At 50.4% G+C, this 17,900-nt stretch overlaps 1 protein-coding gene across 1 annotated transcript; it reads right to left on the bottom strand.

Moving 5' to 3' along the window:
* Positions 1-71: 71 nt before the first annotated feature.
* Adora2b (adenosine A2b receptor) lies at positions 72-17,303 on the bottom strand. Its single transcript, XM_028776600.1, has 2 exons — positions 16,857-17,303; positions 72-1,456 (listed from the first exon to the last, which is right to left on the bottom strand). The coding sequence occupies exons 1-2, from the start codon at positions 17,189-17,191 to the stop codon at positions 793-795; spliced, it is 999 nt and encodes a 332-aa protein (XP_028632433.1). The 5' UTR covers positions 17,192-17,303; the 3' UTR covers positions 72-792.
* Between the last annotated feature and the right edge of the window lie 597 nt (positions 17,304-17,900).

The raw sequence follows: 17,900 nt of genomic DNA on the forward strand, positions 1-17,900 counted from the left end.
GAGGCTCGGGTAAGGAAGGTGCAGGCAGTAAGTACGCTGAGTACAAGAAGCTGCCGCCGCGTGCCAGGAGCTCACTTTTTAAAGTTTTATTTCACTGGGTATAATGCACAATTAGGTGATTCTGCTTAGTAAAACGTTCACACTTTTAAGTTCCAATACACACAATGTGGGAGAGAAGCAAACCCAGTACCTAGCTCTAGAGCAGGATTCCAGCAGAGGAAGGACCCTGTTTCTCCAGTTTCTACCTCTAGTGTTTTGTGTGCAAGGAAAATACTGAACTTAAATTGTTTTGTTATTATTCTACTTCAAAACTTAGGATAGTATCATTCCCAAAATTAATACTACAGTATCTTGACTGAAGAATTATACTTCAGTTTTCTGAGTTGCTGTCCCAGGAACAAGTATACATTAGTAGAGCCAACTTTTATTTTTCCATTGCGGTAAGTGAAAAATACTTACATTATAATAGTTCACAGGGTTTCACAGTAAGGTAAGTTTCAGTCATTTTCTACCATGAATGAGGCAGATTCTTAAACAGTTTCTCCGAATCAATTCCACCACCACTGTCCACACAGTGAGAGCAGCTGAATAGATTCATAGATGTATTTGTTAGCCTCGGAGCCTCTAAACGGCGTGTGCATATTAGCCAGACTTGCGTAGCTCCAGGCAAGCCTTCAGGGGGGTAGGCATATGCTTGAGAGGAGTAGCTGTCCTTCACAGTGCGCTTCGGCCAGTTGTGTCTAGTCCCATGGTTTATTTTATGCCTTCTTCTCCAAAAGGCCAGAGCCTAGGTCATAAGCCCAGACTGAGAGTAGACTGCGCCCCGGCCTGCCCACTCCCACCCTTGGTGTCAGTCTGGCAGAGAACATATCTGGAGATGATCTTGTGGAAACTGTAGCGGAAGTCTCGGTTCCTGTAGGCATAGACAATGGGATTGACAACTGAATTGGCATGTGACAGGAGGATGGCCACATTCATCGCCCACTTGGGCTTGTCCTTGGCCAGGGCTGGATGGAAGAGGGTGACACAGTTGATGGCATGCACTGGGAGCCAACACAGAGCAAAAATGCCCACGATCATAGCCAGTGACTTGGCTGCGTGGATCTCCCGCTGCAGAGTGGTCCTGGAGTGGTCCATCAGTTCCATGCGCTGAAGCTGCCTGCAGGCCACCATGAAGATTTTGATGTAGATCACTAGCATTATGAGCAGTGGAGGAAGCACACACCCAAAGAAGTTGAAATATACCATGTAGCTCATGGGGACCACATTCTCAAAGAGACACTTCACAGGACAGCAGCTTCCATTCATGATGCCATCCCCAGGACCTGTGCAGTTGCTGGTGGCACTGTCTTTACTGTTCCAGCCCAGGAATGGAGTCAATCCAATGCCAAAGGCAAGGACCCAGAGGACAGCGATGATCCCTCTTGCTCGTGTCCCTGTGACCAAACCTTTATACCTGTTGAAGAGAACATGATATTGGTCATTTTACAGTATTCCTTGACCAGAGGCCCACCCTGCTGGAGTCCCATGAGCCTTTAGCTCTCCTAGCCTTGAAGGCTCACCCTTATAGTAGTATGGCCATTACCTAACACAGAGACATGGGAGCAGGTCAGCTTTGCTGCGGCAAGCACAGAAAGACTGCCATTCTTAGCCAGGTGTGGTAGCAAATGCCTTTAGTCCCAACATTCAGGAGGCAGAGGCAGGGGATATCTGTGAAGTTCAAGGACAACCTGGTCTATAGAGTGAATTTCAGGATAGCCAGCACTATGTAGAGAGATCTTATCTAAAAAACAGAGCAAAATCAAAAAAAGGCTCATTCTTGAGTCAGTACTCATTTCTGTTCAGTGATGGTCATATGTCTTAGAGGCCCCTTTTTAATAGCCTCAGCAATGGGTACGTTTAGATCTCCTGTGAGGTACTGTTTGATAAACAGTGGTTGAGATAAACCAGCAAACAGAACGTGCACCAAAGAAGACCGGCATCGTGAAGGACGTGCACATGAAGCCTAATTCACAAGGGGACACTTGAACAAGGGTCCAAGGAGCCCCCTGGACTTCAGTGGCACTACCTGTAGCTTTTGACAAGAATCACTTCTCTCAACACCAAAAGTTTGCTTCAGAACTGGTTATCATGGATGCATACCAGCAATCCTCCAGTCAGGAGGCTGAGGCAGGGGCTCCTGAGTCGGAGATCAGCTGAGGCCTTAAAGCAAAATCTTATCTCACAAAGGAAAAACAGTCTTCAGCCTCTGCAGATGAATGGCCGGCTTCACTGCTAACAGCTAGAACACAGGTCTGTTAATGCCTCATCTACAGAGAGCTGCTGGCTGGAGAGTTGCTTAAACTTAGGAAATCAACACTGATAACGGGCCCTTAATTTGTTACATATATTTCCCCTCAACTATAATGACAACCACTGAGGACAGACCATATCCTGCTGAACTGGTGTTCCCCGAACCTAGCCCAGTATTTAGTTCAGCTCTCAAAACAGAGCCATTATGAAAACATCCCTCATTTACTACCTGCTAGCAATAGCTTTGCAGCAAGCAGCTGTGTACTAGGAATACTCAATGCAGTGGCCTGGACAGGCAAGAGAACCAGTACAATTTGCAGAGGAAGCCAACTGCGACCTGCTTCATGCACAGTGATCTTTGCCACTTCCTCTCAGCAGTGGGCAGCTCGGTTGCAGGGCCTTTACTACAGGACGGCCTGCTGAGTGCAGCTGCTCACCGAATTTTTCTTGGCTAGTGATGAAACCCTCTTAAAAATGTGTTTCCTTGCCAGTGCCTCACCAGGGATATCAACAGCACAGTTAGTCTCTGCAGGTAACAAAAAGCCTCTACAAAGGCTAGGCACTCAGAAAACTGTCCATGAGGTAGCCTATGCTAAACAGCTCTGATCTTAACCTTGTTGTTTTTTTTTTTTTATGTATTTACTTTATGTGCACCGGTGTTTTGCCTGCATGTATGTCTGTGTGAGGTGTCAGAAGCTTCGGAACTGGAGTCACAGACAGATGTGAGCTGCCATGTGGCTGCTCTCCCACATGGGGAACCTAGGTCCTCTGGAACGGCAGTCAGTGCTCTTAGCCACTGAGCCATATCTCTAGCCCCCTTGACTTAACAATATCAATGTAGTTTTGTTGAATACAGGCCAGCCTTGGTGGGACATCTGGGATAAGCAAATCTTAGCACGTCCATTCTCTGTCATTGACTGGTCTGAGACGGAGAGTGAGACCTTCTGGCCAGTGAGGCCGTAAAGCAAGTCTTCAAGGGGCCTCCAATAAGTCTAACTTCCCGACAGGAGAGCAGCCCACTTTGCCGACCGGCCCCACCCTCCTGCTTCTGACACTTTCCTAACAGGCTGTGATAGCCATAGCCACAGCAGCCATCGTGTGACCATGAGGGTCAAAGGAAAGACAAAATCTGTATCAGAGGAGAAGGAAGGAAAGAGCCTCGGTCCTTCACGACATCACTGAACGACAGACCCTCACAGCTCTGTGTTCCTGTTTCAGGAAATTAAAGGGCTGTGGACAGAGCTCACTTGTCAAGCGTACGTGAACCCCTGGGTTTGATCCCCAGCATCACAGAAATGGGATGGGTGGCATAGACACTGGATCCCAGTGCTCAGGAGAAAGAAGTAAAAGAATCAGAAAGATAGGGTCATCCTTGGCTACACGCCATCTGAGCTACATGCAACTCTGTCTGGGGAGAGTGGGAATTAAAGAGGCAATTTGGCAGTACACACGGGTAAGAAACGCTGAGAAGGGGAGGCAAGAGATTGTGAGTTCGAGACCAAGTGAGGCTACCTCACAGAAAGATAAGACACAGAGAGGGAGGGGTATGGGGATTAAATGTCATTGCAGATACACCTATTAGGCTCCTGGCACTATACCATGGTCTCTTACTTTACTTCCTTTTATAAGGCTGTATTAGGACCAGCAAGGCAGCTCAGCCAATGAAGGTCCTTGCTGCCCAGCCTGACAGCCTGAGTTCCACCCCAGGACCCACGTGGTGGAAGGAGAACCAATTCCTTCAGCTTCTCCTCTGACCTACACCCACGTTGTGCCAGTGCATACTCAAACACAAATTAAATAAATCAATATCCTTTAAAAGAAATGAAAGCAGTGTTCCTGGAGATAGCTTCCCACTACAATTCACAACACAGGAATCCATTCACGTCCGAGTTTCTCAAAACCGCTGAATCCTGCACACATGAGGGAGTTCCACCCCAGACTGTCTCAGGGAAGCAGCAGGGGACAGCTGACCCTGTCACCCTATCCCCAGGTCCCATTGTTTGCATTCCCTTTGTCCTGGGCATTCTGCTAGGAACCAGAAAGCTAATCTCTGCCCTCATAAGACATTGGCTCATAGAAGAGATAGAAAGTAAACAAATAAGCACACACGTGTGTCCTCATGACCTGGAGTGGGCACAACCCTTTTAAAAGGATAACATAACCAAAGGATATAAACAAGGTAAGCATCAGTATAAGACATCCTGGAAGATCTGTCAGTGGAGAATAGAATAGAATGAATAGAGGGGGTAGAAATCTGAACAGTGAGAAGATTCCAGGCAAAACCAGCCCTCACTCAGGCGTTCAAAAGGTGCCAGTTTGCAGACTAGGAGCCTTGGAAGACTTGCAAGCCAGAGAATGACACTCACTGTTCATGTTGTAAAGTCATCTGGCCACAGTGACCGAGTTTCAGGGGGAGAGGAGACAGAGAAGCTATGGAACTATTTCAAAATTCAAGAAAATGCTCCCCGGGACCAGGATTTCAGCCCAGATGATGCAATGGATTCTGGAAACAGAAGGTGGATTAGACAGAAGTTAGGGAGGAGTCAAGACTGGTGGGTGGTTTCTAGGGGGTTTTCCTCAATATCCTAACATCCACTGAAACAGATGATTCAGGGCTAGAAGCACAGAGATTAAGGTCATGTGAAGAATGATGTTAGTTAGCTGATGACAATGGTCCCTAGAGAAGATGCAGAAAGGACAGGGTGGTGGGTGTGGTGGTGTGCCTGTAATCCTAGCATGTGGGAGGTGGGGGCAGGAAGATCTGGAGTTTGAGGCTAATATAAGCTATAAAAGGCTATCCCCAATTCCCATCGTCCCCCAAAAGAAAGGACAGGTGGGGAAAGCTAAGGCTAAGAAAGGGCCTGTGTGAAGAGATGCTGCCTAGTGGGGAGGGAGTGGCAGAAGGGTAAAATGGCTGGTTAAAGACAAAGGCTGGGTAGTGGTGACATGGGGCTGTGTCTTCTCTGAAAACTGCTGTCACTCCCAAGGCTGAGGAAGGAGAGGAGGAGAGCTCGCCAGGCAAGCAGTGAGATGGGCTTTGAGATCTTGGTGGTGGTGCCACTTTGTATTTAACAAGGTGCAGACTGGGACTGGAAGTAGGAGCTGAAGAGGGGGAGGAACACTGAGGGAGTGAAGGGACAGACCAGAGCACCCAAGAACACTGAGGGAGTGAAGGGACAGACCAGAGCACCCAGGAACACTGAGGGAGTGAAGGGACAGACCAGAGCACCCAGGAACACTGAGGGAGTGAAGGGACAGACCAGAGCACTCAGGCTGGGGGAGTGAGTGATCAAGTGTCCAGTGATAGCATCAGTAGAACAGAAAAGGTCCAGGAAGCCAGGAAGATAGTCCAGAGAAAGACTTCCAATCTCACAGGGACTGGGGGTGAGGTCGGAAAAGAAGGCAGGCCTGACTTGCAGGCAAGTTCCTCCCTGAGGTTTAGGGGTCAGTGGCCAGTAAGGGAGGAGCCTCCTTGAGGAAGGGATGAAAATCTCAGTGGGAGGTAGGGTAGAAGGGGCACTGAGGGGAAAGGTGGGGGAGGTGTTGGTGATGCTCAGACAGTGAAGGCACACTCATCCCATGACAGCAAACCCCAGCACCCGGACCTAAGAGCAGGAAGGAGAAAAGGCAGGTGTCCCTATGCTGGCTGGACACTGGAGGGGGCTGAGTCTTGGGAACCCTAACATCTGAAGACTAGCCCCCATTATTCACAGCAGAATCTACGCCTGGTTCCCTGTGCACCAAGAGTCCTCAGAACATCCTCAGGTTCACATGTTTGGCCATTTTCACAAAATGTTCCTGAAAGGACTCATCATCCCAGTTCCTAGTCCTCGTGCCAATCGGTGTTCTGCAGGGGGCAGTGAGGCAGCGCGGAGGCCAGGATGCCTACCCCAAGACTATGACAAACAAGGCGCAGGCAGGAGGCGTGAGTGCGGGCAGCTGCGTTCCAATCAAGGCAGGAACAAGCCCTGCCTGCACCGCCCACATTAAAGGGTTGCCCTGGGAAAGCGCTCAGAGAATCTGGCAAATGGTCACAGCTCTCTGCTGTGTCCAGAGCTGTGCACAGATCTCCCTTATAAAGCTCATTAGCTAAGGGGATTGGTAGAAAGAGCCACACAGAGTGTGATTGCTGATTACATAATGAATGAACTGGGCCGTGGGCTGCAGAGCAAGCACTGGCCTTATGGGACAGCATGAGACAGTGTTCTGCTCAAACCAGGCCACCAGCTCTCAGGAGGCTTCCTGTTCAGAGCCCCTGGGCAGTGGCACAGCCTGGGCCACCCAGCCTAAGCCCTCTCATAAACAGGGACTGCGGAGCCATCTCCAAGCTGCAGCTGCGGCTTAACACAGGTTTACATAGCACTCTCCGTGGCTGAGGGGCCAGGATGGGACTCAGCAGGCACTTTACATTAATGAGGCCCCGTGTTCCATCCTGAGCACTTCCTGAATGCACATGGCTGAGTGAACACACACTAAAGCTCGCACTGCCTCTAAAGCTGTTGAGGAATAGCTTTCTACAGATTTAGTCTTGCCCACAAGTTCCATTCCTCAGTAAATACAAACACTTATGTTCTAAGACAGTATATGTCTGGTTTTTTTTTTTTTTTGAGACAGTCTTAATTTGTCCAGACTGTCTGGGAACTCAATATGTAGCTCACGTTAGCCTCAAACCTAGAGTGACTATTTATTTATTTATTTATTGCTTCAACTTCCTGAATATTGGAAGATGTGAGAGGCCAGCCCCATGTGGGGGGTTGCTAACCCTGGGCAGGAGGTCCTGGGTGTTTAAGAAAGCAGAATGAGCAAGCTACTAAGCAGTGTTTCTTCATGGTCTCTGCTTCAGTTCCTGCTTCCTGCTCTGACTTCCCTCCATGATGGACTGTATATAAGCAGGAAGATGAACTAAACTTTCCTGTCTCCATAGAGAACCCTGTCTCCATAGACAACCCCTGTCTCCATAGAGAACCCTGTCTCCATAGAGAACCCTGTCTCCAAAGAGAACCCTGTCTCCATAGACAACCCTGTCTCCATAGAGAACCCTGTCTCCATAGACAACCCCTGTCTCCATAGACAACCCTGTCTCCATAGAGAACCCTGTCTCCATAGAGAACCCTGTCTCCATAGAGAACCCTGTCTCCATAGACAACCCCTGTCTCCATAGAGAACCCTGTCTCCATAGACAACCCCTGTCTCCATAGAGAACCCTGTCTCCATAGACAACCCTGTCTCCATAGACAACCCTGTCTCCATAGACAACCCTGTCTCAAAGAACAGAGAGAGAAGGGGTGGCACCCTTTCCTCCCCAAGTTGATTTCGGTCACATTTTATTACAGCAATAGATGGCAAACTAGGACAACTGGCATATTTGGGATAAGTGACATCTGGATGTTTGTACCTGGAGGGGAGGCTGATGTCTGATATTGTCCAGGAGCCTGAGAGTTTGAAGAGAGGCCTCAGGTAAGGCCACACCACCAACCAAGAGACCGAGACAGTAAAGAGCCTGAAGCCAGAGACGGACCCACATCCAGTTATGAAGCACACTATATTGCTAGACTTCTGGAAATGACAAAGAGAGGAGAGCCGTAGTCTTCTGGAGCATAGCTAATCATTCCACCAATTTCCTCTGCTTCTCCAAGCTTCTCCGCTAAACCTCTCAGGACATTCCACATAGGATTCTGATCTATCGACAACAAGCTGGTCCATCCACAGGGTGGTGAACAGCTTAAGAAGCTATGTGTAGCAAAGCAAATAGCTGCAAGGTGCAGGGAAAGGCCAAGGAATCCCAGGGCTCACAAGGAGACAGTGACTTTAAGAGACAGACGCGGTGTGCTCAAGGAGGAATCAGCAGGGAGACAGAGTAACATTCCAGGCCAGGGAGGCATGTCCAAAGGCCTCAGAACATTAAGTTCCAAGAGCTGAGGGGTCGTGGAATCCAGGGCAGACACAAGGGGAGGGAGATGGGGGAGGCAGCACTGGGTGGACCCGAGGCCACAGGACCAAGTGAGCAGGGCCAGATGCAGCTACAGTGTTGAAACTGGCAGTGGAGCCAGATGTTCCACACAGAAAGTCACCGGGAAGTTTGTGGCTGGTGGGCCTGAACCTATATAGGCAGTAAACCAAAAAAGGGCTTGGGATGTAAGAGAGAGGGCCTCCATAGAGCAGGGGAAGGGTCAGTGCTGGGCTCCAACAAAGCAGGAGGGGATGAACCCAAACAGAGAAGGGCTGTGATCCCCAACCTCTCCATAATCCACACCAACTACACTTCCCAGCCTGTGGTTTCAACCTGAAATAGACCTGGCCATGAGCTCCCAAATACCTCTTCCTGCGCCCTGCCTTTCAAAGCAGCACCATGCGGACACCCAGAAACCTGGAAGTTGCCCTCTTCTCTCCAACCAAATTCTACCTGTGTCGCCGAGCCCTGGTGAGCCTGACTCCTACATTCTCCTTCAGCTACAAGCACGTCACTTAACACGGTGGTCCCTTAGATCTGCTCGTCCTCGAGGACCAGACACCAGTCTACAGTGACCCCGGATCAGCCATGGTGGTGAGCCTGGCTCACTAGCTGGATGTGGGTCCATCTCTGGCTTCAGGCTCTTTGCTGTCCTGCTCTCCTGGTTGGTGATGTGGCCTTACCTGGGGCCTCTTTTTTTCAAACTCTCAGACATCGGCCTTCTCTCCAGGTACAAATGTTCATCTGTCACTTATCTCCATGGTCTCCGCCACAATCACGCTTCCTTGCTTCCTTGCCTGGATGACACGGGGCTTTCCTACATGATCTTGTCCCTGTAAGTCTATCCAGCTGTCCGACACGTGGGGTGTTTGTTTGTTTGTTTGTTTTTGTTTTTCGAGACAGGGTTTCTCTGTATAGCCCTGGCTGTCCTGGAACTCACTCTGTAGACCAGGCTGGCCTCGAACTCAGAAATCCGCCTGCCTCTGCCTCCCAAGTGCTGGGATTAAAGGCGTGTGCCACCATGGCCCAGCTTCACAGTGGTTTTAAAATGAAGATCTACCATAACTAAACTCCTATTAAAATCCTACCCTTGGAGAGATGACTCAGTAGTTGAGACCACTGGCTGCTTTTGTAGAGGACCCAGGTTCGACTCCAAGCACCCACATAGCTGCTAATAACCCTCTGAACCCCCATTCCAGGGGATCCAACACCCTCTTCTAGATTTGGCAGGCATCAGGCATGAATGTGGTGCACATACATACATGCAGGCAAAATATATAACCACATAAGATTAAAATAAAAATAGTTTTAAAAAATAAAATCTACATTTGCACCAGGCATGGTAGAAACATGTCTGTAATCCCAGATCTTGAGAAGAAGAGGCAAGAGGATTCAGAGTTTCAGGTCCAGCCTGAGCTACACAATGAGACCCTGTGTATCTCTGTCTTTCTCTCTCACAATCATATACACAAAAGAGTGAAGAAAATAACATCCCAGGTTGAGATGCAGCTCCCTTGGTACCATGTTTACCAAGCATGGTGCAGGCCAACCCTCATAAACCCTGTGCGCTGTCACACCTGTGACTCCAGCACCCAGGAGCAGGAGGAAGTGAGAGATGAGACCAAGGCCAGCCTGGGCTAGGAGGCATTGTCTCTAAAGAAATAAGTAAATAATTCTACATTGGCCTACGAGTCTCACCTAGTTATCTCAACTCACAAAACCACAATGAACCGACTGTAAAGACACAAAAATAAATTCATAATCATACCAAAAACAGAATCGGAGGCAATCAGAAAACAAAGAGACTGAGTTTCTACAGAAACAAGGTGGTGGACCGTGGAGTCTTCGGTTGGAAATGTAAGTAGCGGGGGTGACAGGTTCCAGTCCGGCAACCAGCAGGGACTAGAAAGGGATTTAGAAGAACAAATCGAGAGTGGTAGTCTGTACCCCCACTTTCTGGGCTGCCTCTAATCCCAGGTGCTGTGGCCTTTCTCCTTACCCTGCCTTGAGCTTGAGATCCAGCTGACGGAGGATGGGGTGGGAACACTTTGACAACATCCACTCTTCCAATAAAAGAATCCAAACCCACTGAATCCAACAACGTTTCCAAAAGTCAATCCTTTTGGAAAAGGATTTTGGGAAAGTGTGCACATAAGCCCCATCACTCGGGAGGTAGAGACAAGAAGATCGGGAGTTTGAGTCCAGCCTGGGCTCTGTGAGCTATCCTCTCAGCAAGCCTAACGACCTGCGTTCCATCCCTCCATGCCCTCCATGTTAACACCCTGGCATGTATACACACGCACAAATAAGGAAATGTAAAGAAGGTGGTGGCACACAACCAAGGGTTGGTCTGGGAGCCAGCAGGAGGAGATATGGCAAGAAAACTGACTTGGGAGAGCTGCTTAGCTGGTCAGAGGGAGGGTGTTTGCTTTCCCTTCTGTGCCCTTTTGTGTTCACGCACAGCTCCTAGGTCCTTCAGTGACCCACCAGAACCTTTAGGACAAAATCTGAGCCACCTAAGAAGACTCCAGGCCCTCTGTGACTTACCTGCTCCACCCCTACGGCTCTGCTTCCTCAGCCTCTCCCTCTGGGTTTACTATATGGTGGTCAGTCTGGAAGGGGAGCACCTTCACGGCAAAGATAAGATCCCACAGTTCTTCAGCTGCTACGGGAGCTCTGAGCGCAAGCATGTTTGGACCAAATTCAGCTTCTTCTTGCAGTCACATTGCACTTCAGCTGCCTTGCATCTTGTCTGTTGCACACAATGCTTACAGGGCCCACATCACAATCCGCTGGTCACCTCACTCACCTACCATTCACCAAAGAGTGCTTACAGAACCTTGGCGGTGTCTGGGTTCTTTCCCTGTAGCTATCTGCATGCTGTTTGGGGGCTCCTAGGAAAGCAGGATCATGTAGCCCTGACTTCCTGGGTGATCCCAAGCTAACTAACAACTCTGAGCCTCATCTTTAACATGCCTGCTCCACCGAGATCTCAAGACTAGCCCTGTGTGGCTGCCGTTCACAAATGGAAAATTCCAACAAGACAACTGAGGACACGCTTCGAACAGCTCTCGGTGGGGCACAGCAGTACTGCCAGACAGAAGAGACTGAATCCTGCTAGTGGCCACGAGGAAGGAACCGGCAAGGCTGCAGACCCCGTGCATATGAAAGGAATGAAGGCTGTCTGTCTTGAGAATGAATTTTCCTGCCATTCTGCATTAGTCAGGGATCTCTAGAAGAACAGAGAGAACTTACAGAATGAACATATGAACATACACACATGTGCACACACATGAATACATGTGTGTACAAACACACACATATGTAAAGGGAATTTATAGAATATTTTATAAGGCTGTGGTCCAGCTAGTCCAACAATGGCTGTCTACCAATGTAAGACCCAAGAATCCAGCAGTTGTTCAGTCCTCAAGGCTGGACGCCTCAGCTGCTCTTCAGTAGATGCTGAAGCAGTAGGCTCTAACGGCAGTGAAGGAGTGGACTTCCGGCAAGACTGAGAGCAAGCAGGCAAAGAGTCACCTTCCTTCTCCCATGTCCTTTATATAGGCTGCCAGCAGGTGTGACCCAGATTAAAGGTGGATCTTCTCATCTCAGATGATTTAACTAAGAAAAACTCCCTCACAGGTGTACCCAGCCACTTGGGTTTAAGTTCACTCTTGATGTAGTAGTCAAGTTGACAACCAAGAATAGCCATCACACACTTTCCACCAGCTCATTCTCCAGATGGCTGCAGGCAGCACCCCATGCCCTTCAGAACAGATGTAGATCATGGTCTAAGGTGCAAAGCCAAGTACCATTTCCTGGCATGGCTGTCCTTGGGCCACAGCCTTTCCAGGCAAGCAGAATAGGTATAATACATACAGTGGCTATGCCAGTCTGAGCACAGATCAGGGCCTTACTCAAGGGGAGAGCCCATGATAACCAGAGGGACCTGTCTCCTCCCACCCCTCAGGGGAAATTGTGACAGCCAGAGTGCTTGTCAACCTCACTCCCACCCAGCACCTCATGCCTGGGCATTTCCACGCTCTCCTGATAACTACCTGGTTACCTCAGGCCTGACTTCTCCTTCAGCCTGAGCCCTTCTAAGTGTGTGATCTCAGGTTCAGCCTAGCTTTAAGATAGGTGGCAGGGCCTCCTCAACCCAACTCACCCACCCACCCGCTGCCTACCATGTTGACCCCAATAGAGACCCTGCCAGACAAGAGCCAAGATGGCACTTGCTCCCTGCTTTAAGGTTGTTGTTCCAGCCCTGGAGATGGAATGAGACCCCTGTGTGCAAACAACCAAGGATAAACAACAAAGGAAGATAAACAAAGCAACGCCCAGTTCTGGGTAACTCTGGGCTTGCACTTAGAGCAGGAGCCAAGACCTGCAGGCCACGCCCCAGAATCTGTAGCTACCTGCCCTCAACCGATGGCACCTGCTGTCTGCCTAGCTTTCCCAGCATCTCCAAGCCCTGTACCATGCTATCCCCTTCCAGGCCTGTGAGGGATCCTCTGACAACAATTTCCTTTATGAATGCATATTAAATAAGCTGGGTGGTGCACTGCTGTAGCCCCTGATACCCAGACTTGAGACCAGGGGCTCAAGATCAACATTTTTTTTTTTAAACAGATGGACCAGTTTTTCTTCTAACATCTTACCAGAGAGCTCTATACAGATCTGCCATCTCTGGCCCTCCTTCCTGTTTTGTTTGTACTGTCCTCAGAACATACATTCTTACCTCCAGGCAGAACATAGTAACACAACACACACACACACACACACACACACACATACACACGGCCTCAGTGTAGCAGAAAACAGAATGAACATGGATGGCCCTTTTATTCTGAAGATCTAGTAGACACAACTCCCTCCAAAACACAGCATCCTTCAGTACCTCTAGGAAAACGGTCGTGTAAGCCCTTCCAGAGAGTCAAGAATGGTAAAAGGAGAAACTGAGTCCAGTGAGCAGGGGAGGGAGGAGTCAGCTCTGATTTGGCTACAGTAGGAAGGGGAACAGGATTAGGCTATGCAGGAGGAAGTACTCCTGTGGGAACCAGCCGAAGGATGAAGTGAGAGCCAGCAGCTGCTGTGGGCAGCACTGCGGCTCACCTCCAGTCACCAGGATACACCCCGGCTCTGCTGTGTCTATCTCTAGCACTGCCCACGTCGGAAAGTTCCCGGCTTGAGAGTCTCCACCAGGGCAGACGGCTGGACGGCCTGTGTGAATTCCCCTCACTATAAGGACTAAGGGCAGGGCCTGATGCGAGCAGTCTGCTCTTTTTCAAATGAGCACACAAGGATCGTTTTTTTATGCCCAGCATTGCCGCTGGAGTCCCCTTTTCAGGCTGCATCATCCCTTCATGTTAGTAAAAGCAACGCTAGTCCATGGAAGCCGAGGGCTCCTACGGCATGACACCACCCGAGCCATAGAGTCAAGCCTAAGGAAGAGTTTGTTTTGCCCGGGTAAGAATTGTGCCTAGCTAAGTAAGCATTCAGTGCTGACACCCTGCTTACCCTGGGTGCTCACACCCTGGGTGCTCACACCCTGGGCTTCACCTACTCACTGCTTGACTTCCTTCACGAGAGACACTGCCTCCTAAACAGGATATCTTTTTTAAAAAATATTTTTTTAAGTGTGTGTGTCCAATTATAGGTATCCAAAAAAGCCAGAAGAAGGTTTTGAATTCCCTGGAGCTGAAAGTACAAGGTAGTTGTAAAAGTCGACCAGATGTGGGTTGGTGGGAACCAGGCTCTGGTCCTCTGGCAGAGAAGTATGTGATCTTAATCCCTTAATATGTATGTATGTATGTATGTATGTATGTATGTAAGAAGGAAGGAGACAGGGTCTCCCACTGCCGTGCAGGCTGCCTTGGGACTGGAACTCATTATGTAGCCTCAAGCTAGCCTCAAACTAGTGATTATCTTCCTGCCTTAGGCTCCTGACTGCTGAGATCACATGCCTGACCACTACACCCCAATCCTTAGTAGGGCCCTTCTGTCCTGATGCCCACCTGTAGCTAGCTCCATGGCCCCAAGGAGAGTCTCAGAACAAAGTCAGGGTTTGAGGTAACTCAGACCTAGCCCATATCAAAAAAGAGAAGCATAATTTCAAAACCTGCCTGACAGTTGGAGGGTTCTCAAGCTTGCTGTAACAGACCCACGTTAGATATTAATGCTGGAAGCATATATATAATATATAATATATAATATTATATATTATATATTATATATCTCCTACCCCAGACTCTGATCCAGCAAACCCAAATGTGCCCTGTAATCTGCATTTTTTTTAGACAAGGGTCTTGCTTGCCCAAATTAACCTTGAACTCCTGGGCTTGAGCAATCCCCCAGCCTCAGCCTTCCTGAGTAGCTGGAACTACAACCACACTGCCACAGGGTTCAGCTCAATCTACATTTTAACCTGTTGCCACTGGATTGTGCTTTGAATTGCTGAAGGCAAGAGGCCCAGGACACACACTATCTCCCAGGAGGGTTCAAGTTAGGGTAAGAACCCAGTACGCTTCTCAATCTTCCACAGTGGCGTAGACAGGTTAGACACTCATACCTGCCTGGGTGTGGAGGAGGAAACTTCTGTGCATGCTTCCAGACCCCCGAGGACAGGCATGAGGGTGGGAATGGGCACATTGGACTCAAGTTGTTTTCCCTTACTTTTTTCTCCAACTGGCCCCTCACCCTTAGCAAAGGAGAAGTAAAGAGCCTGTGATTCACATCTGTTTCCCCTTAAGACACCCACACCCACTTTCTTCAAGACCCGCCCAGCAAAACCCAGGACAAGAACTAACAGATTTAAACATTTATGGAACTTCCTGCTCAAGTCATGTGACACAAGAGATTCCTGGAGCGGGTCCTGGGTAAGCACTGTGTATTTGGGGCTCTTCCAGGGGCAAGCCCAAAGGGCTTCCCCTTGATGGGGCAACTCAAGCCGGGGGCATGTGACTGCTCTATGGAAAAAGAGTTCAAAAGGCCGCCAAGCATTTACAATGGGAGGCCAGAGACAAGTGCAGACCCACAGAACGGAGAAACAGAATGCTATGTAGCCGCAGGCTCAGAAATCCCAGGGCTCTAGCACACCTGATGGGATGTGTGTGAAGCCTCTGGTCAGATGCCAAGGGCAGTGGAGGTGGAGCAACCCACACACCCACAAGCAGGGGCTTCCTGTTCCATCTGAGACCCAAGACACAAGCCACAGGGACCAGGCTTGTCACATCGGCCTATTACAAGAGTTTGTAGAAGCTTCCTGCCAATCAATTCCCCAAACACATTTCTCCTATAAACGCTAGCTTACTACGGACAGGATCCTCTTCAAGAAACAGCAAGAAGATCCTTTTCACGTCTCTCTAACAATGGTACCACACACAGCCCTGTGAGACAGGTGGATGGCATGCTGAAGACACAATGCCACCACTCTACCACCGGACACAGCATCCTGAACCAGACCCTCACCTACAGGGGCAGGCGACAGCGTCTGTCCTCTGGACGGTTGGAGGATTAAAGCATGGACGTTTAATTGGAGTTGCCAGGAACATGGTCAGAGTTCACCGAGTTCTTGCCTTTCTCTTCCTACTCTTGTAACTCAGTTTCCTCATCTCAGCTCCAAATCTAAAGAGATCCACAGCTCACTTCAGAAATGCTAAAGGGCCCAGGCACTAACAAGCACCAACAAACTCAACTTTAAATTTATTAGCTAAAAGTGGAAGCCACTTCCCCAACTGACTGGCTCTTCTGCCCTGGATCCTGTTTTCTCATTGTGGAAAAAGGAGAAAGTGATTTAGGCATACTCTGAGGAAGACTGAACAGGGCACTGTCACCAGCTTTCTGGGCCTCTTCAGGCTCCTGGGCACTACAGCAGTATACAAATAAGGTTACACAATGGGCTAGAGACTCTAAGGCTGCCTTGTCAGTGTTCACTGAACCAGGAAGCCCAATAGCTCTTTAAAATGTCTGGGAACACTCAGAGCCGCCGCGAAGCTAGTACGGACCAATGTTCCTTGAGTTTCCCACCAGAGTTGAGCCTGGCTGCCTCATTTCGAAGTAGGCACATTTTAAAGCTGTGTCGTTAATTTTATGCCCCTCTAAAAGTACCAATTCCAGCGTCCAAAGTTGCCTCCTTCTTAGCCGAAGCTTCTCCAGACCCTTTATGCACAAGACTGCGTCTGGCAGCTGCTTTGATCCACATGCCCGAATCCGGGCAGCAGCTGTCTCTCCAAAGGGCCGGGAATGTGCACAGTGGAGAAGCAACCACCAAACTTCCCGAGCTAGAGCTTCCTGTGCCCGTGGCAGGTATCTTGTCGGACGGTACTTCCCAAAGCCCCTAAGGGTGTCCCTGTGCAGCTCCCCTAAACTAGGGGCGAATGGAGCAACCCTGACGTCTAAGGGGCGCCCAGTCAGTGGCCTGTTCTGCCACCCCAGGAGGGTCTCGATAGCCTGTAGAACAAGAGTCGTGGGAGATGCTGGCATCCTCCATTCCAGTGCCTAGCGTGCTCCTAATCTGGCCCATCTGAGATTCCAGAAAGTAAAACCGTGGGCCTGGAGAGGGCGCCCCTCTGTAGAACTTTAACCCGGCCAAGGCAAGAAAGATTCGTCTCACCTGAGCGGGACGCGAATGGCCAGATACCGGTCGACAGCCACCGCCAAGAGGCTAAAGATGGAACTCTGTGTGAGCACCAGCACGAAGCAGGCGAGAAAGAGGCAGCTGTGGAAGTCCGTGCAGAAGCCCAGGCTGATGGTGATGGCAAAGGGGATGGCGAAGAGTCCCACAGCCACGTCGGCCGTCGCCAGCGATACTAGAAAGTAGTTGGTGGGGGTCTGTAGTGCACTCGAGGCTCCCACCGCGGCGCACACCAGCACGTTGCCCGCCACCGCCAGTGCAGCGATAACCAACTCCAGCGCCACGTACAGCGCGTCCTGCGTCTCTAGCTGCATGGCCGGGCCAGCCGGGCCCGGGGAGTCCTCTACCAGGGTTGTGTTGGACTCAGGACAGCCGCTAAGATGCCGCCAGGCATGGCCCCAGCTCCGAGATCGCGCGTCCCAAGCCGGGTCTGCGCCGCCCAGCCCTTGCGCTCAGGACGGGGGCGGGGGCGTGGCCTTGCGGGGGCGGCGCCCCATTGGCCGGCTGCCAGGAGCCGGTCTTGGTCTTGGCCCCGCCCCCGCCCGGGGTCCTTGCTCCAGCTGCTCTTAAGCTCCGGGAAAAACGGGTTCCCGAATTTCCCTCGGGCGGGAGCCAGGGAACATTCAGGAAAGACACCTCGAAGCTTTGCCACCTCCCGCCCGGGCGCGAAGTCTCAGCCTTCACCCCGTCCCGCGCCCGAGCTGCGCACTCTGAACTGACGCCCCCGCAAGGCTCCCAGACTTCCCCCGCTCCCGAGCTGCGCCCCAGGTCCGGGCTTCCTCTCGGCACTGCATTCCACGCGCGGCCCCTAATCCACCCGTCCCCGTGGTCTCCGCTGCCCCGCCGGGGTGCTCGCCGACTCAGCACTGCGGCAAGCCCACTTATCTAGAACCGGCTTCCGCTCACTTGCAGCGCTGCCTCTTCCCAGACTCTGCCGCCCTCATCCACCCCAAGAAGGGTGCTGAGCGCCCACACCTGTGGATGATCTGTCCTTCCTTCCACATGAAAGAAGCCCCCAGCGCC

Source organism: Grammomys surdaster, unplaced genomic scaffold, assembly GCF_004785775.1.
Source record: "Grammomys surdaster isolate TR1022 unplaced genomic scaffold, NIH_TR_1.0 270, whole genome shotgun sequence".
Classification (NCBI taxonomy): Eukaryota; Metazoa; Chordata; class Mammalia; order Rodentia; family Muridae; genus Grammomys; species Grammomys surdaster.

Coding starts and splice junctions, on each gene's coding strand:
- Adora2b (XM_028776600.1), bottom strand. CDS start 17,191: ATGCAGCTAGAGACGCAGGACGCGCTGTACGTGGCGCTGGAGTTGGTT. Junction 1,457..16,856: donor GCCATTCGCGTCCCGCTCAG/GTGAGACGAATC, acceptor TCTCTTCAACAG/GTATAAAGGTTTGGTCACAG.